Below are 20536 nucleotides of genomic sequence, written 5' to 3'. Positions count from 1 at the left end.
CGTCAAAATTTGTAGTTTATCACTTTTTGTATTTTTTTTTAATGTTTTATCATAGATATCTAGAAATACTAAAAGAAACTTGTTTAAAATTAAAACACACATTTGTGATCTGTATATTTATTTAAAATAATTTTGCTTCATACATACAGCACCCATGGTGCACTTACAATACACAGATTTAAATCTACTTAATAGTTTAACAGCAACACTGGACAGATGTATATAGTGTGTCTATCAAGGTCAAACCTTCATTGGTTGGTTTTAATATATATTTCTAACTTCACACATGGAAACAGTTCATTTTTTAACTGCAGAAAAATGCTGCTATACCACTCTATATATAGTTTATCTTTTTGCCTGCAGTAGCGCTTTAAGAGCCATAAAGGTGGATGATGTAGTTCAGAAAGATATGGTAATCCTATCTGTGATATTTGAATGATTCAGCACTGATTTTGCATTAACAGATTATCTATGTCAAAACTAAAATACATACACCTCTGATACGATCACCGTATACAAGCACAGAGGCCTTCAAAGCCCCAATACTACACCCAAAGCACAATTGTGCTCTTAAGTTACAACACCTGATCACCTTCATGGGCCCATATCCGGCTACACTTGCTATTTATGCCTTTTTGTGGCTCTCGCATGGTTAATAAGACTAATCTTTTGCTATTTATTTCAAGTGCTGATACCATTTGTTTAGCTAACACAAAATCGGTGATATAATGCCTCAAACACGTTTTGCTTCTCCTAGTTAATTAACCATGTGATCTGCACATACTGGGTTCAACAGGGCATTTTTTTCATTACGTTCTCCCAGATTGTTCTGTGTCAAAATGTAGTACTTCATATCAGCCAGATAAGACGCAGCATGTACAGATATACCCAAAGTGACTATAAAATATTAATGTTTTGGGGGTTGGTTGTGGATTTTAATTAAGATTTAGCCTAACCCTCTTAAGTACCTGATCTGAAGTCTAACCTTTCAAAGGTGACCTTACATGATTTTTGGCTGCATGTATAAGGTCTTGTCTTTGGTTTAATAAGATTTCAGTTTTATATTGATATGTCACCCAACTGAATACCAACCAATACCAATCAAATGAATTTGCAAGATTGGTTGCCACAATGAATTGGAATATGCCAGCTGCCTAAAAGAAATTTCCCTCAAATATCTACTAATTTTAAATTCTGGAAATAAAAATTCCCAAGTCTGTAGCACCATGTTTTTTAGAGGTATGTAATGAGTATTAAAACTAAAGCTTTTACTATAGCACTGTATTCAAGGTTATCCTTTGGAATGTTGGTAAAATGAGGCATTTCAAGGCATTGGCTACAATGTAAATGCAAATATGTATACAGCATAAAACATTTTGTAATGTCTTTGCAAACAAAAAAGGCAGAGACACTGTATTGTATTCTAGTTCAAACTAATTTGTGTCTTAAAATTACCTCAACGTTGGGGTGCCTCATATTACAACACTGAAACAGCAAAACTGAACTTGGTCAATCCCCAAATGTCCAAAAATGAATAAATAATGTTTTAAAATGAGGAACACAAAATGAAAAATAATGAAAGCACACACACACAAAAAATCTGAAAAAAATACATGGTCTATCACTTTGTTGATTGTTCAATATACTGTGCACAATGCACGGGTTAAACCAGGTTAGTTCATATTACTTTCAAATACACTACTGATTAAAAACGAATGTTACATTATTGAAATAATATACTGTATTATTTATTACATATTACTTTTGCCAATAATAACAATAAAACACATTTAAGTAATCTGAAATACATGTTTTGGAACGCATGTTTAAAAAGTTCTGAATGTAAATGATGTATTCTGCTCAAAGTCAGATACAGTCAAATAAAATTCCTTATAGCGTAAGCAAGAACAAAAACTATCAGCTGTTTTTCATTTATTTAGGTCTCATATGTATTTTAATGGGAGATGGCGAATACAGCTTATCACCATGAGTCAGAGGTAGGAAAACTGATTGATAAAGAGCAAAATAATCTGCTCCCCTTAAAGCCAAGATGACTTCAAAGCCCAAGTAAACGGTGTACTCAAAATAGCTTATTTGTGTTTCTTAAGAACTGAAAGCACTGTAAACTCATTATCCCCTCCCCCTTGAGGTACCAAGAAACTCCTGGGAAGAGTTCTACCACCAGGCTACTAAAAGTAAATAACTACTCCGGTTTACTAATGTTTGTTTTGATCCCTGCAAGTTTATGTATAAAAATATAAGATCTAAAAACCCTTTGCTGTGTAAGTCTCTGTGTAAGAAGAGCTGTCGTTTTTCCTTATTCAGCAGGATGGTTCCTTGTTATGATGCGTTCTCTGGAACTGAGCGATCTAAACGTTTGCTTAGAGTGGCTTTACCCTCATTTTTGGCTACCCTGTACAAAGAGACAACATGTAGCAGACCAGTTAGTGAAATGTCTTGCAATATGTTCTAGATTAAAGTGGTTATAGCTGATGTTACCATTTCATACATCTTATCTTCCTAGGTCATTTCATGGCGGCAGTGTGTCTTCAAGTTTACTGGCTGCAAAGTTTTTAGGGGAAGCATCCTGTTTGAAGAGCCAGGTGAAATGACCTAGGAAGTGCAAGGCTACCTGAACGTATGCCTTATAAACAGAACTTTAAATATAGATATCCAGATATCACTTTTTTTCAAAATTGCACATGTCAATCCTACAGGTAGTGGACAAAAAAATGGAAACACCAATGTAAAGTCACTTAATAGGGCGTTGGGCCACTATGGTATCCTGCTCTGTGGAGTTCTCGGTGGACCGTTTTTGATGAAACTGGCTGCTCGCGCCCCAGGTTGAAATTTGCAGTCAATTGATCTGCAGTTGCTCGCCTTGCACTTCGAATTAATGCACAGATATCACAATCCTGGAGTATGCGCTTCCGCCCACTGATGCCCTTTGCTGATGATGTCTTTCCCTCAGAGTTCCATGCCGACATCACCTTGGACACCGTTGCTCGTGAAACATCAGCAAGTTGAGCTGTCTTGGTCACTGAAGCTCCTGCCAAACGCACCCCAACAATCACCCCTCTTTCAAAGTCACTGAGGTCTCCTCTTGCAGCCATGCTAGCCATAATTATAGGCAACCAGGCCTGTCCAGCATTTTTATACATGACCCTAAGCATGATGGGATGTTATTTGCTTAATTAACGCATGAGCCACACCTGTGTGGAAGTCCTTGCTTTCAATATACTTGGTGTCCCTCATTTACCCAGGTGTTTCCATTGTTATGTCCACTACCTGTATACAGTGTATAGGAGTGTATGATCTATGTGTTTCATTTATTAGCCATAACCACTTCTAGATCATTTAGATGATGTGTGGTCACATTTTTATCACTGGTTTGGGATAATTCTGAGTTGTTCATATTGCCACAGTCAAATACGTATTTATTTATGTATTTGTTTATTTTTGATATTTTCTTTGTCATGCGTTTTGGAGCTGCTTTTCTGTTCCAGTTGTCTGGCTTAGACATAGTAAACAAGGCTAGATCAGCTAACATGTCTTTAAGAGAAAAAGAGCCAGACCCATCTAGAGCACAGCAATGTATAACAAAAATGAACCCGGTCCCTAATACTGTTGACTAGATGGAACTGGCTTTGTATAAATTCACTTTGGCTGATCTAGCCTGGGTAAGTCTATGGTAACAACTAGAACTCAACAGTAGCTCCTGAACTCCAAGTATCAATGCTGCTACTGTTTAAATTGACTATACTGTAGCTGGTACTCTACAATAAGTACATCTGCAAAAACTATTTTGTATGGCTCCATATCTCTTTGTAAGCAATGCTTTCTTGGCTATTTCACCCAGAGTTCCGCCTTGCTTTCACCCACAAGACAGTGCTAAGTAAATTTCCTGCAAGTAAGGCATACAAACTGAGATCTTTCATTGACCAAATGTAGTACCATCTGTCTTAAAATGAAATAAATGTAATATCATCAGTTTAAAAACTGCAGACCTTTGTAGCTAAACCTGGTGATATTTCTGAACTCATTTTAGCTGCGGTCTCTTTAAGACACAGTTTTAGATTGAACCCTCCTGTGGCTGGCAGTGTCTGTGTGCGCTGACCTGAGTTTCCGTGCTGCTTGATGCACTGCCCCCTGTTGGGAATCCCAGCTGCAGGGTTCCCAGGGTTGATGATGTGACACTCGTACCCTGTGGGGCAGTGCAGGGGCTCGTCCCCATCCTCTGTGGTGCTGCAGGCTTCGGCTGAAACAAACAGAGGGAGATCAGAACAGCGCTGCTTACTCACTGCAGCCACCACCTGGGAGAGGGGATTTCTGCTTATTTAGGAGCTCTGAGACATTGTGGTTACAGATACTGATGACCCCTGCTGGTAGGATACGGTAATAGCACCAGTCTTGATGAACAAGACAAAATTTCAACTGGGGATAATGGCAAGACTCAAGCATTGGGAATGTCTCACAGCTTTCTACCTAGTTAGTAGTTCTTTCACTCTCACATATTCTTTTTTATTTTCTGCTTAGCATACGACTGGTCTGCCACAATAAAGAGGAGACTGGATTACACGAATGTCCTGTTGCTCCATTAAAGTATATAGGTTGTACAGAAATAAAACGTAACACAATATCTCAGAAGCAGAGGTAGTTATCCCTTTTACTGACAATACGATTATTGATAATAACTTGTCATTACATCAAATAACTAAGATACAAAAAAATATTGATCACATTACCATAATTGTTTGTTATTTCAACTTTGCTCAAAATATATTTTTCTTTCCGAAATAGCATTTGCATAATTTTCTTCATGGGGTATTTACTAAACATAGACTTGGTGATTTCTAGTCACATGCAGATCCTATTAACCGCTATCTGTTTTAATAGTGACAGAAATTGTTTACCCTGAAGCACTTCCTCTGGGCCGTCCAATAGCCACCCGTTTCCTCCAAGCCACCGGGGCTTAGGCTGCACGAGCCAATCAAGAACTAGAAAAAATAAACAGTACTCCTTTTGCCTCCGTCTTGGGAGAAGACAATTCATCCTTTTGTTTTTACGGTACCCCATGTTTGCAATCATTCCGAGCGGTTATTATTGAACTTTTACAACATGTGTCATTCAGGAGCAGATCTTGAGTTTCCATGGTGACAATGTTACATTCCAAGTAAAATTACCAAGAAAGTGCAATCATATCTGAAAACATGTTTTACAAACAATTATGTATTTCACAAATGTTTTCAAATAAAACGCTAACACTTTAGAGTAGTTATTTAGTAAACACATGCGTACTTACACATAATTGTATGACTTATATTGTAACACTTGAATGTATTTGTATTTGCTTGCGATTGTAAGTCGCCCTGGATAAGGGCGTCTGCTAAGAAATAAATAATAATAATAATAATAATAATAATTACAATGTTATTATGCATAGTTACAATGTACTTAATGTGTCGATCTTTTTGCACAATATAACCCTACCACTAACCCCAACCCTAAAACGTTGGGTTACCTACCGTAACCGTGGTTCCCTGAAAGAGAAGACAACCACCAACATTATGTATGGGATATTCCCTGCCCTTGAGGTAGGTAATACTGAGCTCTCTATATCAGAGCTGCCGAAGGCCACTTCCTGTGATGACGCTCTCGGCCCCACCTACCGAGGGTATAAAACTGTCACTCACTGGAAGATCTCCCTCTTTTTCCATCGAACCCGTGAGGGCGACCAAAGCCACCTCTTGGTTGGTGGTCGTCTTCTCTTTCAAGGAACCAGGGTTACGGTAGGTAAGCTAACGTTCCCTTTCAAGTCGAAGACGACCACCAACATTATGTATGGGATAATGTATACCAGAGCTGTCGCGAGGGAGAAGGAACGGCAGCCTATGAGGGACGCACAAGCACTGCCTAACCCAGAGGTTAGCGGTGTGAACTTACACCATCAAGGACCCTTGTGCCCACAGACGGCACAGCAGGATCTACCACATTAACACGGTAGAATCTGGTGAAAGTATGCAGCGTAGCCCAGCTAGCCCACCAGGCTTGAAAACACTTCCACTTGTAGGTATATAAAGACCTAGTGGAGTCTGCCCTAGCATTCTGCATAGTGCTCACAACCGCGTCCGACAGCCCTAGGGCTAACCAGCGGTCCCTTTCAGGGGCCAGACCCACAACCGGAACCTGTCTGGATCCAGGTGCCAAAGGGAGCTCTGTGCCTGAGTGAGGAGATCCAGACGAAGCGGGATCTTCCAAGGTTGGCCGTACAGCAGCTGGCACAGGATCGCAAACCATATTCTCCTGGGCCACCTGGGGGCCACTAGGAGAACTGATGCTTTCTCTGACCAGACTTTCTCCAGAAAAGCTGGGAGCAACGGTATAGCGTACAAAAACGCTTGGGCCAAACGTGCGCTAGGGCGTCTACACCGAGTGGACCGCCTAAGCGATGAAAGGAGTACCATAAGGGGCAATGTGTCATCTCCGCCGAAGCGAACAGATCGACCTGTGCCTTCCCGAACCATTCCCAAATGCGCTCCACCGTCTCAGGGTGGAGACGCCACTCTGACGGATGCGGACCTCTCCTGGAGAGGAGATCCGCTGCCAAGTTCGCCACTCCTGGAACGTGCGTCGCCCGCAGGGACAGCAGGTTGGCCTGAGCCCATACTAATAGCTTGAAAGCTATGCGATGCAACCCCGGAGACCGAAGGCCTCCCTGGTGGTTGATATACACTACTACTGTTTTGCTGTCCGTCCAGATGAACACATGTGTGCCGCTCAGCACTGGAAGAAAGTGCTGGAGAGCAAGGAATACTGCCTGCAATTCCAGCATGTTTATGTGCAGGGGTGCCCAGCGGTCCGACCAGGATCCACGGACTCCCCTGCCCTCCCAGACTGCTCCCCAACCCTGGTTGGAGGCGTCTGTTGTCACCACTTGGCGATTTAATACTACTCCCATTTGCACCCCTCTGCGCAGGTGAGAGGGAACCCTCCACCAGCATAGGGCTGCTGAGCATGTGTGAGACACAGTCAACCTGCGGTGTCTGTCGCGTTTGGCGTTGAGATGAAACGCATTGAGCCACGCTTGCAGTGGGTGCATGCGAAGCAGACCCTGTTGGATCGCTACTGTGGCTGCGGCCATCAGACCCAATAGTTTCTGGCACACCCTGAGGGTTACCTGCAATCCCTGTCGAAACAGGGAGAGGCAATCCTGAATAGCTGCTACCCTGTCATCCGACAGGTATACGCGCATTGCATTGGAGTCCAGCCGGAGCCCCAAATACGTGGTGCATTGCACTGGTGCAAGCCAACTCTCTCTGCATCGTTCAAGGTTAGGCCCAGACTGACCAGATGCTCCGTCACAATTGCCGTGTGGGCTAGAGCTCCCTCTCGAGACTGGGAACAGATAAACCAGTCGTCGAGATAGTTTAAAACTCTGATCCCCTGCAGCCGCAGGGGAGCCAGTATAGCGTCTACGCACTTTGAAAACGTACGTGGAGCTAGGGAGAGACCGAACGGCAGCACAGCAAACTCATACGTGCTTCCTTGAAAGGAAAAGCGCAGATACTTCCTGTGCTCTGGACGAATGGGAATATGAAAGTATGCGTCCCGTAAGTCCACAGTTGTGAACCAGTCACCCGGCCGGACAGACTGGAGGATGTAACGGTGTGTCAGCATTCGGAACCTCCTTTCTTTCAGAAACCTGTTCAGGAGCCTCAGATCTAAGATGGGGCGAACCCCTCCATCTCTTTTGGGTACCAGAAAGTATCTTGAGTAGTACCCCTCCTCCTGGGAGAAGGGGTCTACGTGACAAATGGCTTGCTTGCGCAGCAAGGCAGCCACTTCTTCCTGAAGTACCAAGGCTTGCAAGGGGTCTGTCACGAAGGTGCTTATGACACCTCGAAAGGGAGGAGGTCCCGAGCGAAACTGAAGTGCATAGCCGGTTTGCACGGTAGGTCTGAGGCCGCCAGCCTTCAGGGGCTCTACCTGCCTCTACCTGCCGGTTGGGCTCAGTTACCTTGAAGGCGATGCCTTAGGTCACCCCGCGGAGCTGTGGGAACTGGACCTGTTCTGGTGACAGTTCGAGTCTGGGGAGCCTGCCAACGGCCCGACCTACTCCACACCGGAGCGTGGGGAGGGAGCAGCACAGCCACCTGACGGGAAGCCTCCCGTTCCCGAAGAGATTTCTGCAGAATCTCTTCCACAGCTGGCCCAAACATATGTACCGGGGATATGGGCGCATCCAGCAGCGCAGCTTTATCTGCGTCAGGGACCCTGGCTTGTGACAGTCACAGCTGTCTACGTGCCACAATTAAGCCCGCAAGGCTTCGGCCCAGGGCTTGCTTCTGCAGACTGGAGATCTGCAGCAGTGTATCGGACAGGAGACGCAGCTCTGAGGCCTCCGGCCCCGGGAGCGGGGCCTCGCACAACACTCCATCCAAATACGCGGTCAGCACACTTGTTAGCCAAGCGGGATGCCTGTGCCTCTGCTGTGTACGCTCGCTTTAAATGTGTCTCTGCTAGGACCCGAAGCTGGTCTATCCCAGGAGGAGTGTACTTCCTCCACAAAGTCTGGGAAGGCTGGGAAACACTGCGGGCAGGGAGCCAGCACCTGCGTCCGGAACACGGACCGGCGCGGCTGTGCCACCGGTGTCCAGGGTACCTGCAGGAACGCTGCAGCACGTTCCATGAGAGCCGAGACCGAGCTTGGCAACGGGGTGGTATTGGCTTCTGACACACACTCAGAGCCGGGTTCCTCCTCTGCAAGGGTGTCCCCCATCTGCATGTCAGAGGAGAACAAAGCTGCATCACCGGAGGACGCTATGGACAGCGAGGTCCTCCTGTGCCAGCTGAGGCGACCCTTCCCACCCCCCTTGCACTCTCTGCGGGGAGGTGGGATATGGTGCCTGAGGCTGCAGCGGGGCCTGGACAGGGGCCGGGGCTGCTGTGGCCTGCTTTGATAGTAGCTCCAGGACCTAGGCCATCTGGGCCTTCAGGTCCATAAAGTCCCTCGCCTGCTTCGAACGCTTCACCCGCTTCGCTGCCGGAGACGGGGAGCGGTTACGCTGCGCATTCGGAATGCTAAGCGGGGAGTCCAGGGACAGGGCGTCAGGGGAACCTAAGGCCGCTGACGACCCGCCGCGTAGGACGCGGATCTCTCCTTTCTGGCTTTCTCAAGATGAGCCTCTTTCAGCCTAGGCTGAAAGGCCTCGCAGATGCTACAAGCCACGTCCCTCTTGAGGGCCATGGTGGCATGCGGGACGCCCAAGCACCGCACGCAGAGGGTATGATTATCCTCTTGTGGGATGTTGGCGTTACAGGCCGTACAGGCATGGAACCCCTGCATGGGTCTGTTCTTGTGCATAGTCCCTTTATTATATGGGGACTAGTGCGCAACAGACTACTCCTGCACTGTTTACCGTGCGGCACCACGAGGTATGCGCTAGTAGCGCAGTGCCTACGCAACGAGAGCAACGTGCACATCACTGCTTGCCTCGAAAGTTCCAAACGCCTTGCGCAGTGGGCGCGTAGACTGTGTACCCTGCGCACTGTGCGTAACTTTGACTAAAAAGGAGTAACGAGCACCTGCGCACTATGTGCGCTGTGAATATCGCTCTGCGTACACTGTGTACTGGGGCACACGTACACCAAGTACCGTGTTACGCTATACTCCTACGCTGGCGTTGGATAATACGCAGCCTGCGTTGTGCACTTGCGCATCCAAGAGAGAATCAGGCTATGCTTGCACCGCAGTACCGCAGCACTGGAGAGGACACTACGCAAAGTGCGTACCCAGACTGCGTGGTCAACACACACACCTGGTCAGCGCAGAGCGTATACCAGGGGGGGACAGAGGCTGAAGCCGTGGTGGGTGAAGTTTTTTGTTCAGCAAACCGAACGCACACAAACCGACTCACCGCAGCGGTCAGGTTCCGCTCAAACGGGGATACGGCAGTACCTAGCCCCGAGGAGGAGAGCGCAGCTGGGTCACTCGACAGCGGGGATACGGCCAGGCCTGGCCCCAAGGAGGATACTTGTGTAACTCACAAGTATCCTCAGGAAAAGACAACTCACTCGCGGGTGACTGCACAGACAGCCGCTCACATACGACAGACAGTAAAAAAGAGAGAGCGGCCCACCAAGGGGGGCCGCTGAAAGACAGAAAGATAAAAGACTCGGTCCTTTTCAAGAGTCGTTGATTCCAGGAAAGCGGCAAGCCAGCTTTCAGCATGAATGCTAGGGAAATACAACTGACCCGAATCGACTCGAGGGCTCTTCCTATCAACACGCTCAGTCTAGACACAGAGGTCCTACCTTACCGTCTTGAGAAGGAAAAAGAGGGAGATCTTCTGGTGAGTAACGGTTTTATACCCTTGGTAGGTGGGACCGAGTGCGTCATCACCGGAAGTGGCCTTCGGCAGCTCTGATATAGAGAGCTCAGTATTACCTAACTCAAGGGCAGGGACTATCCCATACATAATGTTGGTGGTCGTCTTCGACTTGAAAGGGAACTAACCCTTTACCCTGTAACTATGCATAAAAACATTGTAATTGTGTGGAAGTACATATGCATTTAGTAAGTAATTATTATGTAAATACACAGTAATTAGAAACACTTAATGTAAAGTGTTACCAGTAAAAGTACATGTTTACTATAACGTGCTTCTTTCAAAATTGCATATTTAAGATCTATTTCAATGGACGTGCATAACAGGTGTAAACAATTATTTGGTTAGGTAGAGTTTCCATTATTAAAGGCCACTGACCCGGAGGTGGCTGCACGGACTCCAGGCAGGCGTAGATGCAGCCGTTGTAGCAGCAGCGCTTGTGTCGCTCACACTCGGAGTCGGACCTGCAGCTGGGCACCTCGCAGGCACGCTCCAGCAGCATCTGAGGTGGTGGGGGGCAGCGGTCGTTCTTCTGGTACTGCACCGACTGCGGCTGGTTAGGATACTCGTAATCCTGCAGAGAAAGAAGGAACGGACATTATTACCTACAGGGCTCTGGAGGTGAGCCTATTCTTTATGTGCCCAGCAGGTGGCACTGTGTAGTAGCTGAACCTGAACAGCAAAGTAGACGAAAGAACCAATTCCTTTTAAGGAGTTACACAAGTTTTAATGCAAGACGGATTCATTTTGATATGGGTCCTCTGAAAGTGGAGATAAGGCTTTCGTTATAAAGGCTCTGGACTGACTAACTCTACAGGTATTTGTTTCTGTGGAAAGATAATTTCAGGGAGTGTTAAACATGAGGAGATGAAGACAACATTGCGTTTTTCACTAATGGTACACTGACCAAACCAGTAATACATTTTCCTAGACCCCAGACCCTACTCAAACTGCTTGTAAAGGGGTATCTGAAAATTTGCTAAGCAGCATTAAAGGTGTATCTACAAATATGTAATTAGGAAAAGGTTTAAATAATTAAATCACTTCAGCCTAGAAAAAAAGGGAAAGAGGGGATTTGATTGATGTCTATAAGTATAAAATAATAAATAGAATAGATAAAGTTACCCCAAGACACTACTTCAAATTCAGCACAGAGTAGAACAAGACAGGACATAAGTGGAAGCTGAGTAAAAGTAAGTTTAGAACAGAAGGTAGGAAGCACGTTTTTACACAGACAGTTATAAACACACTAGATAGCTTACCAGGTGACATAGTAGGATCTAAAACACTGGGCACATTTAAAAAAGACTAGATTCTGTGTTTTTTAATTAGATCTCCCAGTAGGGGAGAATTGTGTGCAAACAAGGGACAAGGCTTGGTAGGCCGAATGGCCTTTTCTCGTTCCCAAAGTTCTTATGACCAAAGCTAAAAAAACCTCTTTATTTTTATTTATACTGTACTGACAACATTAAAAGAACCACCCATTCGTTCACCTACTTCCATGTTTAATGGGAGTGTGGAGGCGCCATTTTGACATTTTGCAAGGATCTTTAATTCCACATTGGTTTCAGTTTTCCAGCAGGTCTTTAGCAGATTTTCCACATCAGACAGCCCTGTGCTATTGACTCACCCAGACACAGCTGGTCGACAAGGAGCTTCAGGCTTCATTCATTACAATGTGAGCTGACCAGCCGGCCTGGTTTAAGTGCTGGAATATTCCCAAGTGTACCACCTGGTCGGTTTTAAGTAACAGCCAGTGCATGTGTCCTACACACATTGGTTTAATGCAGAAGCTTCTGCAAGGGAACCAAAAATTATATTTCAAGACTAACAAAGCCTGGAAATGTCACATATAGAGCTGTTACAATTGGTGTTGATTTGCTGGACTGTAGGTTTATACCCCTGGCTGCTGCAGGTAGTAGCAGAAGGACACTGTCTGTTTAGAGGCAGCTAGAACTGCCTCTGCTAATGTAAACAAACTGGTAAGCCAACAATCTGCACAATAGGGTTGCCACTCTCCCTGTTTTCCCTGGATCGTCCCGGATTTGAAAAAGATGTCCTAGGATTTCAATATGCCTTCACGAGACTCGAAAAGATCCTGGATTTTAATCTCATCTCCAATATTATGAAATATGAATTGGTTGTCAATACTGTAGTAGTAATATTATTAATGTTACCTATTGGATGAATCTAGGATTTCTATAGAGAGTTTAAACTTTTAACAGCCCCCCTTCCGTTCAGATGTTTTTTTTTGTACCTCAGAGGTAGCAACCCTAGTGCACGGAAGGCTGGACTTGTAACATTCATATTTTAGTGTAACATGCTTGTAGACCGCTGTAGAGTAAGTATTTATGAATGTAATATTTTATTATAATATGTACTGCTGTGTTTTCCCAAGGTTACTGGTGAGTGGACACTGAATAACGTTTCTCAGTAATATGGTGGGTCCATGTGACAGAGATAACATACTGGATTTCACATGGCATTGATGACAAGTTTCTTAGGATGGTAAGTGTGTATGGTATGATGGTCCATTTCTCTATAATGAAGTGGTACTATTTGGGTAGGCTTGATGACATTGATAATCTGTTTCATGTTCACACAACACTAATAAAGCCAGTAGCTAAAACATTTACCAACTCATCTTTTTACATGTCACTAAAGGTGCTGGTATCTTTATAGTGGCTTTTACAAATGGCCAAAATAACAAACAACAAGCATTAAATAATTGCACACAGTTGTCATAGTTTGTATATTTAAAACATAAAAAACTGCTATAGGGAGAGTGGCGCCACGACTGAATTTCAAGCCACTTAGAAACTTCTGAGTTTATAATTGAATTGATCCATTTCCCTTTCCAACCCTTTCCTTCTCCTCCTGGGCCTCAACTGACTGAATTGCATGGCAGAGATGTGTATGTAAAATAAAACCCATTGAACAGCACAGGCAGGAGTGCACGTGTACAGTAGAAGAAGTACACCTACGAGGATGGGAAACGCTCAGGAGTCCCTATCCACGCTGCCACGCTGTCCTGCAGCGGTTACTATTCCTCCCACAAAGGGATGAAACCCACAGCTGGGCTTTGTAAAGAAAAGCCCCAGCCTTCATTTTTACTCCCATCCAGACACCTGAGTGCAACAAACACTATACCTGAGATTTTAGACTGTAAACTGTTAGTACCGCTAACAGTAGCTACTGTGGACATCTAAGTAAAATATTGTGTTAGTCAGAGAGTGTTATAAAATGCTGACAACTGAGGAAAAATGTAGCTACAATGCCATTAGTAGAATGGTACCACAGTAGTATCATATATTGTGACATACTGTATTGGGGCATATTTACATAGCTCCAGTATTCATAAACACCAAGTTTTTATAGCAAAAACTAATTTGAATTTTAACTAGAAAGGCAGTTTTGTTACGTTAACAAGGAATTTTCTCCTTTCAAAAATAATTGGAGGTCATTAAAGACTGAAGGAAAATATTGTTGGAAGATATGGCTGTATCACAATGCTTGAACAATTTTCCACTCAAAATCAATACAGGTTTTCAGCCCTGACAGTTAATCAAATAAAATAATAATTAAAAAAAAAAACTGCAGCCAGTTTTAGAACTATTGCTTTTCTAAGAGGTGAAGGGTTTTAATTGAACCAAACCTAGGAATTTTATGTAGTTAAAAAAGATCAAATGTAACTATATCAGTAAAACTACATCACGATTGCTGGGTGTCTTGGAAAATATCAAATAAATTGAGATTCAACATGCTTAGTGTTACCATCAAAAACTATTTTTTTGGGGAAAATGTAAAAACTCCAATAACCCACAGAGATATCAGGTAATATGTCATCTAAAGTTTTCTAAAGTTTTCCCAGTGCCACCTAATGCATTGCTGACTCAAAAGAGCACTACAGCATGTGCAAATGTAAAGCTTACTTTTCCCTCCAGCCTGTTTTAATTACAGCAGGCTTGGCAGCTGCAGAGCACAGAGTTACCACTCAGGTCCAGCAATCCCTTCTAGAGCTCTCTCCTTACAAGGTTAATACAAAGACAGAAGAGATGCCCTTAAAAAAGACCTTGCCTTGCAGGGAATTCATCTTTGAAAGGTACTCACGTCGTATTTATCTGCAGGTTTTTGGTGCAGACTCATTTTTTGTAATTTCTGCGTGTTTCCAGTTCCTGACCATAGTACCAGTATGCAAAGACCTGCAGCCAGTAACTTCTTTGATAGACTGCTCTGCATTCTTCAAAGTCAGTATTCCCCAAGACTTCTAAGTGTATCCCTTCAGCCGTACGTGTATCCAAGTGTTGATTTATCTGTGTGACATGAGGACTGTGAAATAAAAAAAACAAGAAAATAGGAGAGAAAGAGTGTGATTCTGTTCTTGGTTCAGGTGGTGTAGTCAGTTAATTCAGTCTGAATATGCTTGACAAGAGAGAGAGAGAGAGAGAGAGAGAGAGAGAGAGAGAGAGAGAGAGAGAGAGAGAGAGAGAGAGAGAGAGAGAGAGAGAGAGAGAGAGAGAGAGAGAGAGAGAGAGAGAGAGAGAGAGAGAGACTTCCAAGCTCCCTGCACTACTCACATCTGGCACACTCCATTCAAAAAGGCCAGCAGGCATGGTGTAACGGTTGTGGGAGTGCTTGTGTGTCTCTGAGGGGAGGGGAGATGGTAGATATTGAATCAGTTTGGGAAAAAAGGGAACAAATTCCAAGCTTGCGAATATTTCCACTGTATTTATTTTCAAGAAGGGGGGCACTGTCATTATGCAGAAGGCGTTGGCGATAAAGGTAGCAATTATGTGATTGCTGGTAAGGAGAACAGCAAAAGTGTCTGTTTAATAGCATACCTCTCGACCTGTCAGCAGTATTGAGAAGCACTGTGCAACAGAGAAACGACACAGACATAAACAATTAAAAAAGCTGCTCCTTTTTTCAAGATCTGGAACAGTGTTACCAGGTGCTGAGAAACTAAACGCACAAACTAAACATGTAAAAATATAAGAGTCTTTTAAGAGCCACTTGGTAGCTCAACGTTATGTTAACTAATTCTTCTTGTTAAGATTCAGTCATTTTTTGTTTCAGTCATTAATTACATCTTGGTAGTTTCAAGCACCTGTGGCCTAAACAGGTCTCTCAAGCATGGCTTCTCTCTATGCACAGCTGGTACAACAGAGTATAACCGTTAACCTGCCTCCACTGCCCCCAGTAAGAAGTCAGTCAGAAATGCTACAAAGGCTGCAATTATGTCTACCTCCTCATTTGGAATTATAGATTTCTGAGAAGAAAGAGAGTATGACTTGTGTATATATTTGTACAGCTTTGTATTTTAGAAGAGTGTTGACTTTTTTCAAAAACACAAGTTTGAATGCTTGTAAACAATACTGATGCTGCCAAAATCTTTTTAATAGACGAACAGGACTGTATAAAGATCTAGCCTCTAGTCTAAACATTTTTTGTCGTCAGTAAAAGATGGCTGTTTAGTGTTAAGAATTCTGAACTATTTGTAATGGACTTAAAGAGAAGCTTGTTACTGAAATACCAGAGGTATAAAAATTCTCTGTGTTGCTTAGAATTGTTTTGTACATCATTTATCTGTTTCAGTTGCTATAGAGCTCTTAAATATTCAGTACAGTGAGCGTAAGAAATAGCACTTTGTTCTGTGAGGTATTTCTTACGGATCTATTTCTTGTGTCTACAGGTGGTACAGGTTAATGGGTGGGGTTGCAGTACAGAAGCAGCTTTTAAATTGGGCATTTAACATTGGGTAGAAAGATGGAGGTAAAATCATTGTTAGAAATCCAGAAAAAGTGCTTTTGCAACCACAGTGCAAACCCCATACAGCTGGAAAACAGATTTGTTTATCATTATTTATATGATGTAGAGTAAAATAAAGTCAACACATTATTAATTTGAACCTGCTGGGCTCCCTGTTGAACGAAATGCATCAAGAAATTGATCTCTGGATCTTGGATCTTGTGATCACGACATCCTTTTTTTTTCATGTCTTAATGTACTATCGTAAATCTACACATTTTTAAATGCTTTGATTGGCCGAAAAGGATTCCTGACTGGCCTCTAAAGCATGTTTTATTTTTATTTCTTAAAAACATGTTAATTTAGGGTTTAAAATCTTTCTTAATTGTTGAACAATGATGTCAGGGAAATAAATAGGTTATATTTACTTTTTTAAAAACTAGAAATTACCCTTCCTGTTCTTGCACTGGATATTAATAAATATATAGCTAACTAGTTAACTAATGCTTAGCTATGATGTTAAATGTGGTTCACCTTTTCAGTTTCAAAGTTGAATTAACAGGCACTATAGTTTTCATTAACATCAGGAGATGAAGTAGTTAACGGGAGGGTTGCATCTAATACAGACTCCCCTATTTCCCTTTGTACAAGAATCTCTATGGGGTATATATTCTTTGTATGAAACAGCTTTTCCAACAATGACCTTGCTGCATGCTAACAAGTATTGTAAATGTTGCAAAACTAGGCAGGGCTGACAGATTGGCTTGCCCCAACCCACAGCTTCCTCTGTGCTGTTTTAAGTTATTTTAATGACCCAGTGTGGTAAAACAGGACTCTCCTCCCTTTATTAGAAACGAGTGTTCCCCCCTGAGGAGCGTGGTAATGATTAGAAAGCACACTGGAGTAATAAAGCCTGCTCTGAACAATGGGGCCTCCTCTGGATGAAGATTCTCTGGCATGCTATGTCTTTCATTGACACTCCAGGCTGTGAAGGGTTACTGGCTGCCTCAGACACAGTAGACAAGGCCTGAGTTTTATACTGACTAAAAATGAGAGAGAGGAAAGCATGCGATCAAGGGTTTGTTTTTATGGTCGCGTGACTCAGTGCTGCACCTGCACCTGCACCTGCCCCTGCCCCTGCCCCTGCCCCTGCCCCTGCCCCTGCCCCTGGTGCTCGCATCCCCGCACCTCCTGAGACAGCACTGCCCCGAGACCTGTCTCTAACGCATCCATCTGCAGGGTGAACCTCCTCCTAAAATCAGGACTGCATAGCACTGGCTTGCTACACAGCCTTTGCTTCAAAGCGAGAAAGGCTCTCTGGCACGGCTCCATCCACTGAACCATATTTGGGGCAGCCTTCCTGGTGAGGTCTGACAAAGGAGCAGCGAGCGTGACGAAGCTCGGGATGAACTTCCTGTAATAACCCGCTAGTCCCAAAAAAGAGCGCACCTGGGTTTTGGTTGTAGGGACCGGCCAATCAGCCAAGGCTTTCACCTCAGCAATCAGCGGTCTGATTTGGCCGCTCCCTACTTGATACCCCAAATACTCCGACTCACTCTTCCCAATGGCACATTTCTTTGGGTTAGCAGTGAGCCCAGCCTCCTGCAAGGATTGCAGCACCGCCGCTACTTTACCCAGATGACTCAGCAAGTCCTCACTGTGGATAACCACGTCATCTATGTAAGCAGCGGCGTACTGCTGATGGGGCCACAAAATGCGATCCATCATCTGCTGGAAAGTGGCTGGTGCTCCGTGCAACCCAAAGGGCATGGTCCTAAATTGGTACAACCCAAAGGGAGTCGAAAACGTCGTCCTCTCTCTGGATTTTGGGCTCAGGGGTATCTGCCAGTACCCCTTCGTTAAATACAGTGTCGTCATAAAATGAGCCATGCCAAGACGCTCCAGCAACTCATCTACCCGGGGCATGGGATAAGCGTCAAACTTTGATTTTTAATTAACTCACCTGAAGTCAATGCAAAATCTAGTTGACCCGTCCGGCTTATCCCCTAAAACAATCGGACTGTTCCAGTCACTTTGGGACTCCTCTATTACCCCCAGTCTGAGCATCTCATCAATCTCCGCCTTTACTACCTGCCTTTTGCGCTCAGGTATGCGGTACGGCCTCTGGCGAACTAGCGCCCCCGGTTCAATCTCAATGTGATGTTGGGCTACTCGAGTCTGCCCCGGGACGGGAGAAAACACATCAGGAAATTCCCCCACCAGTGCCCGAGCCTGACATTTCTGTGTTGGTGTCAGATTATCTGCAATCTGTACCGACCCCTTTTTCACCAACACAGAATGATCAGGTCCCAGGTCGGTGACGTCATCTGCTTGCGCCACTAACAAAGCCTCCTGCTGTAACCAAGGCTTCAACAGGTTTACATGGTAAATGTGCTTTTCTCTCCGTCGCTTTGGCTGGCAGAACTCATAATCCACCGTTCCAACCTGGCGTGTAACCTCAAACGGCCCTTGCCACTTCGCCAGAAGTTTGGACTCAGAGTTGCGTAACAATAGAAGCACCTTATCCCCCGGCTGAAACGTGCGCAACCGGGCCCCCCTGTTATATTGGGTCTCCTGTCTGTGCTGAGCCTGTTGCAAATTGTCTCGTTGGCAGATTTATCAGACGCAGATCGGAGGGGAATGGCCTCTGGATAACGCGTAGCATAATCCAAAATGACCAATAGGTGTGTGTATCCTGCCGCACTCCTTTCTAGCAGTCCCACTATATCTACTCCAATACGCTCAAACGGAGCTTCCACTAGGGGCAATGGCACCAGGGGAGCTCGTGGGACGGCTCTAGGGCTAGCTTTCTGACACTCCCCACAGCGTTCGCAAAAACGTCTGATGTCACCATCCAGCCCCAGCCAATAGAACCATGTCACGAGCCTCGCTTTAGTCTTGTCCCTTCCCAAATGACTAGACAGGGGAATAGCATGAGCAAGCTGCAACAAGTCCTCCTTAAAGGGCTGAGGAATGAGCAACTGGTGACGCACTTCCCCTGTCTGGGGTAATTTTTCAACACGGTACAAAAGGTCTCGATCAATTTCAAAGTGAGGGTACGTGGCGGCGCGTCTGGGCTCAACCACACGACCATTAACAGCTGCTTGGTCAAAGAGCCTGCCCAGCACGTTGTCACGCTCTTGCTCGAGTCGTAAGTCACGGGAACGAGCTAAAAAAATCAGCTCCCATGGCTTCCAGCTCGGGATCAGGTCGCTCCTGAGTGGAGGCAGCCGAGCCAGACCCCTATGCTGACTCCGCGACCTCCCCCCAGTCTCTTCACCAATTGCCCCCACCTGAAACTTCTATGACTCCCTCCATTGCCAGCCCTCATTCTTACCGGCCCGGTGTTCCCGTTTAGTTTTGCGGGGTCTAAATCTGTGGCAATAGCAATCCGGGTCACGAAAGGGAAAGACCTCGCCAATAACTTCCTCTTTCTTAGCCAATAAGGAGGATGGGGCCATCACAGCAGCCAACCAATCTTTAAACTGCTCGCAGTCCCATCCATGAACTACCGGTACCGGCAATCGAGGACACAAACCCAATTGTACTCACGTCACCTGCTGGCCAGTTTTCAGATTTACATATATTTTGGGATAAGTGCACATATCCCCATGAATACATTTCATATGCACCTGTCCCGTTATTTGCTTATGCCCCAGTGAGATTAAGCTCTCTTTTATCAGGGACTGACTACACCCTGAATCTAAGAGAGCCTGGGATTGTGTATCATCCACTAACACAGGAATCACAAAACCCGTCTGCTGGAGTGACTGATGGAATGGAACAGTCTTACCTGGTCGAATGACGTCACATCCCATAGCGGGGCAATCCCGGTTGATGTGGCTCACCTCCCAGCTTGTTCCACACATCAGTGAACTGGTTTCTCGCCAGGAAGCTTCAGCAGGAGGTTGAAACACAGGGGATCGACGGTAGGGTGGCCGCGCGAGACCCCGGTCCAACACCGCAGCAGCTTGTGGGTGACCCCACTCTGCCCCAGTTCTCGGGCCGGGAGCTCCCACCGCCACACTCCGTCCAAAGACCTTGCTACCCCTCCCTCCCAGTCCCTTCGCCCTCCCTGGGGCCAGTAGAGGGGGTGATGCTGGTGTAGTGCGGTTTCCAGGCAGCTTAGCGTGCGTTGGTTCCGCTGCCTGGCACTGCTCTGCCAATTGGATCGCCAACTCTAGGGTGGCGGATGCCTGTTGTTGCACCCACACCCGCGGTTCTGGAGGCAAGCACTGCAGGAATCGCTCGACCACCACTACCTCCACCAGCCTGGCAGGCGTAATCCTGCAATCAGTGCGCGATGGCCCTGGGGTGTTCACCCGCAGAGCTCTCCTCCCGGAATTTGCGTTGGTACCCCTCTGGAGTAGCACCCACGTGGTTGAGGATGGCAGCTTTTA

General features: G+C 45.2%; 1 protein-coding gene across 2 annotated transcripts; it reads right to left on the bottom strand.

Annotated features, from left to right (window-relative positions):
• Nucleotides 1–101: 101 nt before the first annotated feature.
• LOC117424330 (WAP four-disulfide core domain protein 1-like) lies at nucleotides 102–14824 on the bottom strand. 2 transcript variants are annotated; one of them, XM_034040566.3, is made up of 5 exons: nucleotides 14499–14824; nucleotides 10767–10962; nucleotides 4914–4997; nucleotides 4118–4258; nucleotides 102–2413 (listed from the first exon to the last, which is right to left on the bottom strand). In XM_034040566.3, the coding sequence occupies exons 1-5, from the start codon at nucleotides 14625–14627 to the stop codon at nucleotides 2409–2411; spliced, it is 555 nt and encodes a 184-aa protein (XP_033896457.3). In that variant the 5' UTR covers nucleotides 14628–14824; the 3' UTR covers nucleotides 102–2408. The 2 variants fall into 2 exon arrangements, with proteins under 2 accessions (XP_033896457.3, XP_058848537.1); XM_058992554.1 differs by lacking the exon at nucleotides 4914–4997.
• Nucleotides 14825–20536: the final 5712 nt, after the last annotated feature.

This window comes from Acipenser ruthenus, chromosome 19, assembly GCF_902713425.1.
Source record: "Acipenser ruthenus chromosome 19, fAciRut3.2 maternal haplotype, whole genome shotgun sequence".
Lineage (NCBI taxonomy): Eukaryota > Metazoa > Chordata > Actinopteri > Acipenseriformes > Acipenseridae > Acipenser > Acipenser ruthenus.
Note: the sequence above shows the minus strand (reverse complement) of the source record. Positions and strands in the feature narration are given on the sequence as shown.

What these genes read in the sequence shown, in the direction of transcription:
- LOC117424330 (XM_034040566.3), bottom strand. Translation starts at nt 14,627, where the DNA reads ATGCAGAGCAGTCTATCAAAGAAGTTACTGGCTGCAGGTCTTTGCATA. An exon ending in AACCTGCAGATAAATACGAC is followed by an intron (nt 10,963 to 14,498) that starts GTGAGTACCTTT and finishes CTTTCTCTGCAG; the next exon opens with GATTACGAGTATCCTAACCA. An exon ending in GTCCGTGCAGCCACCTCCGG is followed by an intron (nt 4,998 to 10,766) that starts GTCAGTGGCCTT and finishes TATTTTTTCTAG; the next exon opens with TTCTTGATTGGCTCGTGCAG.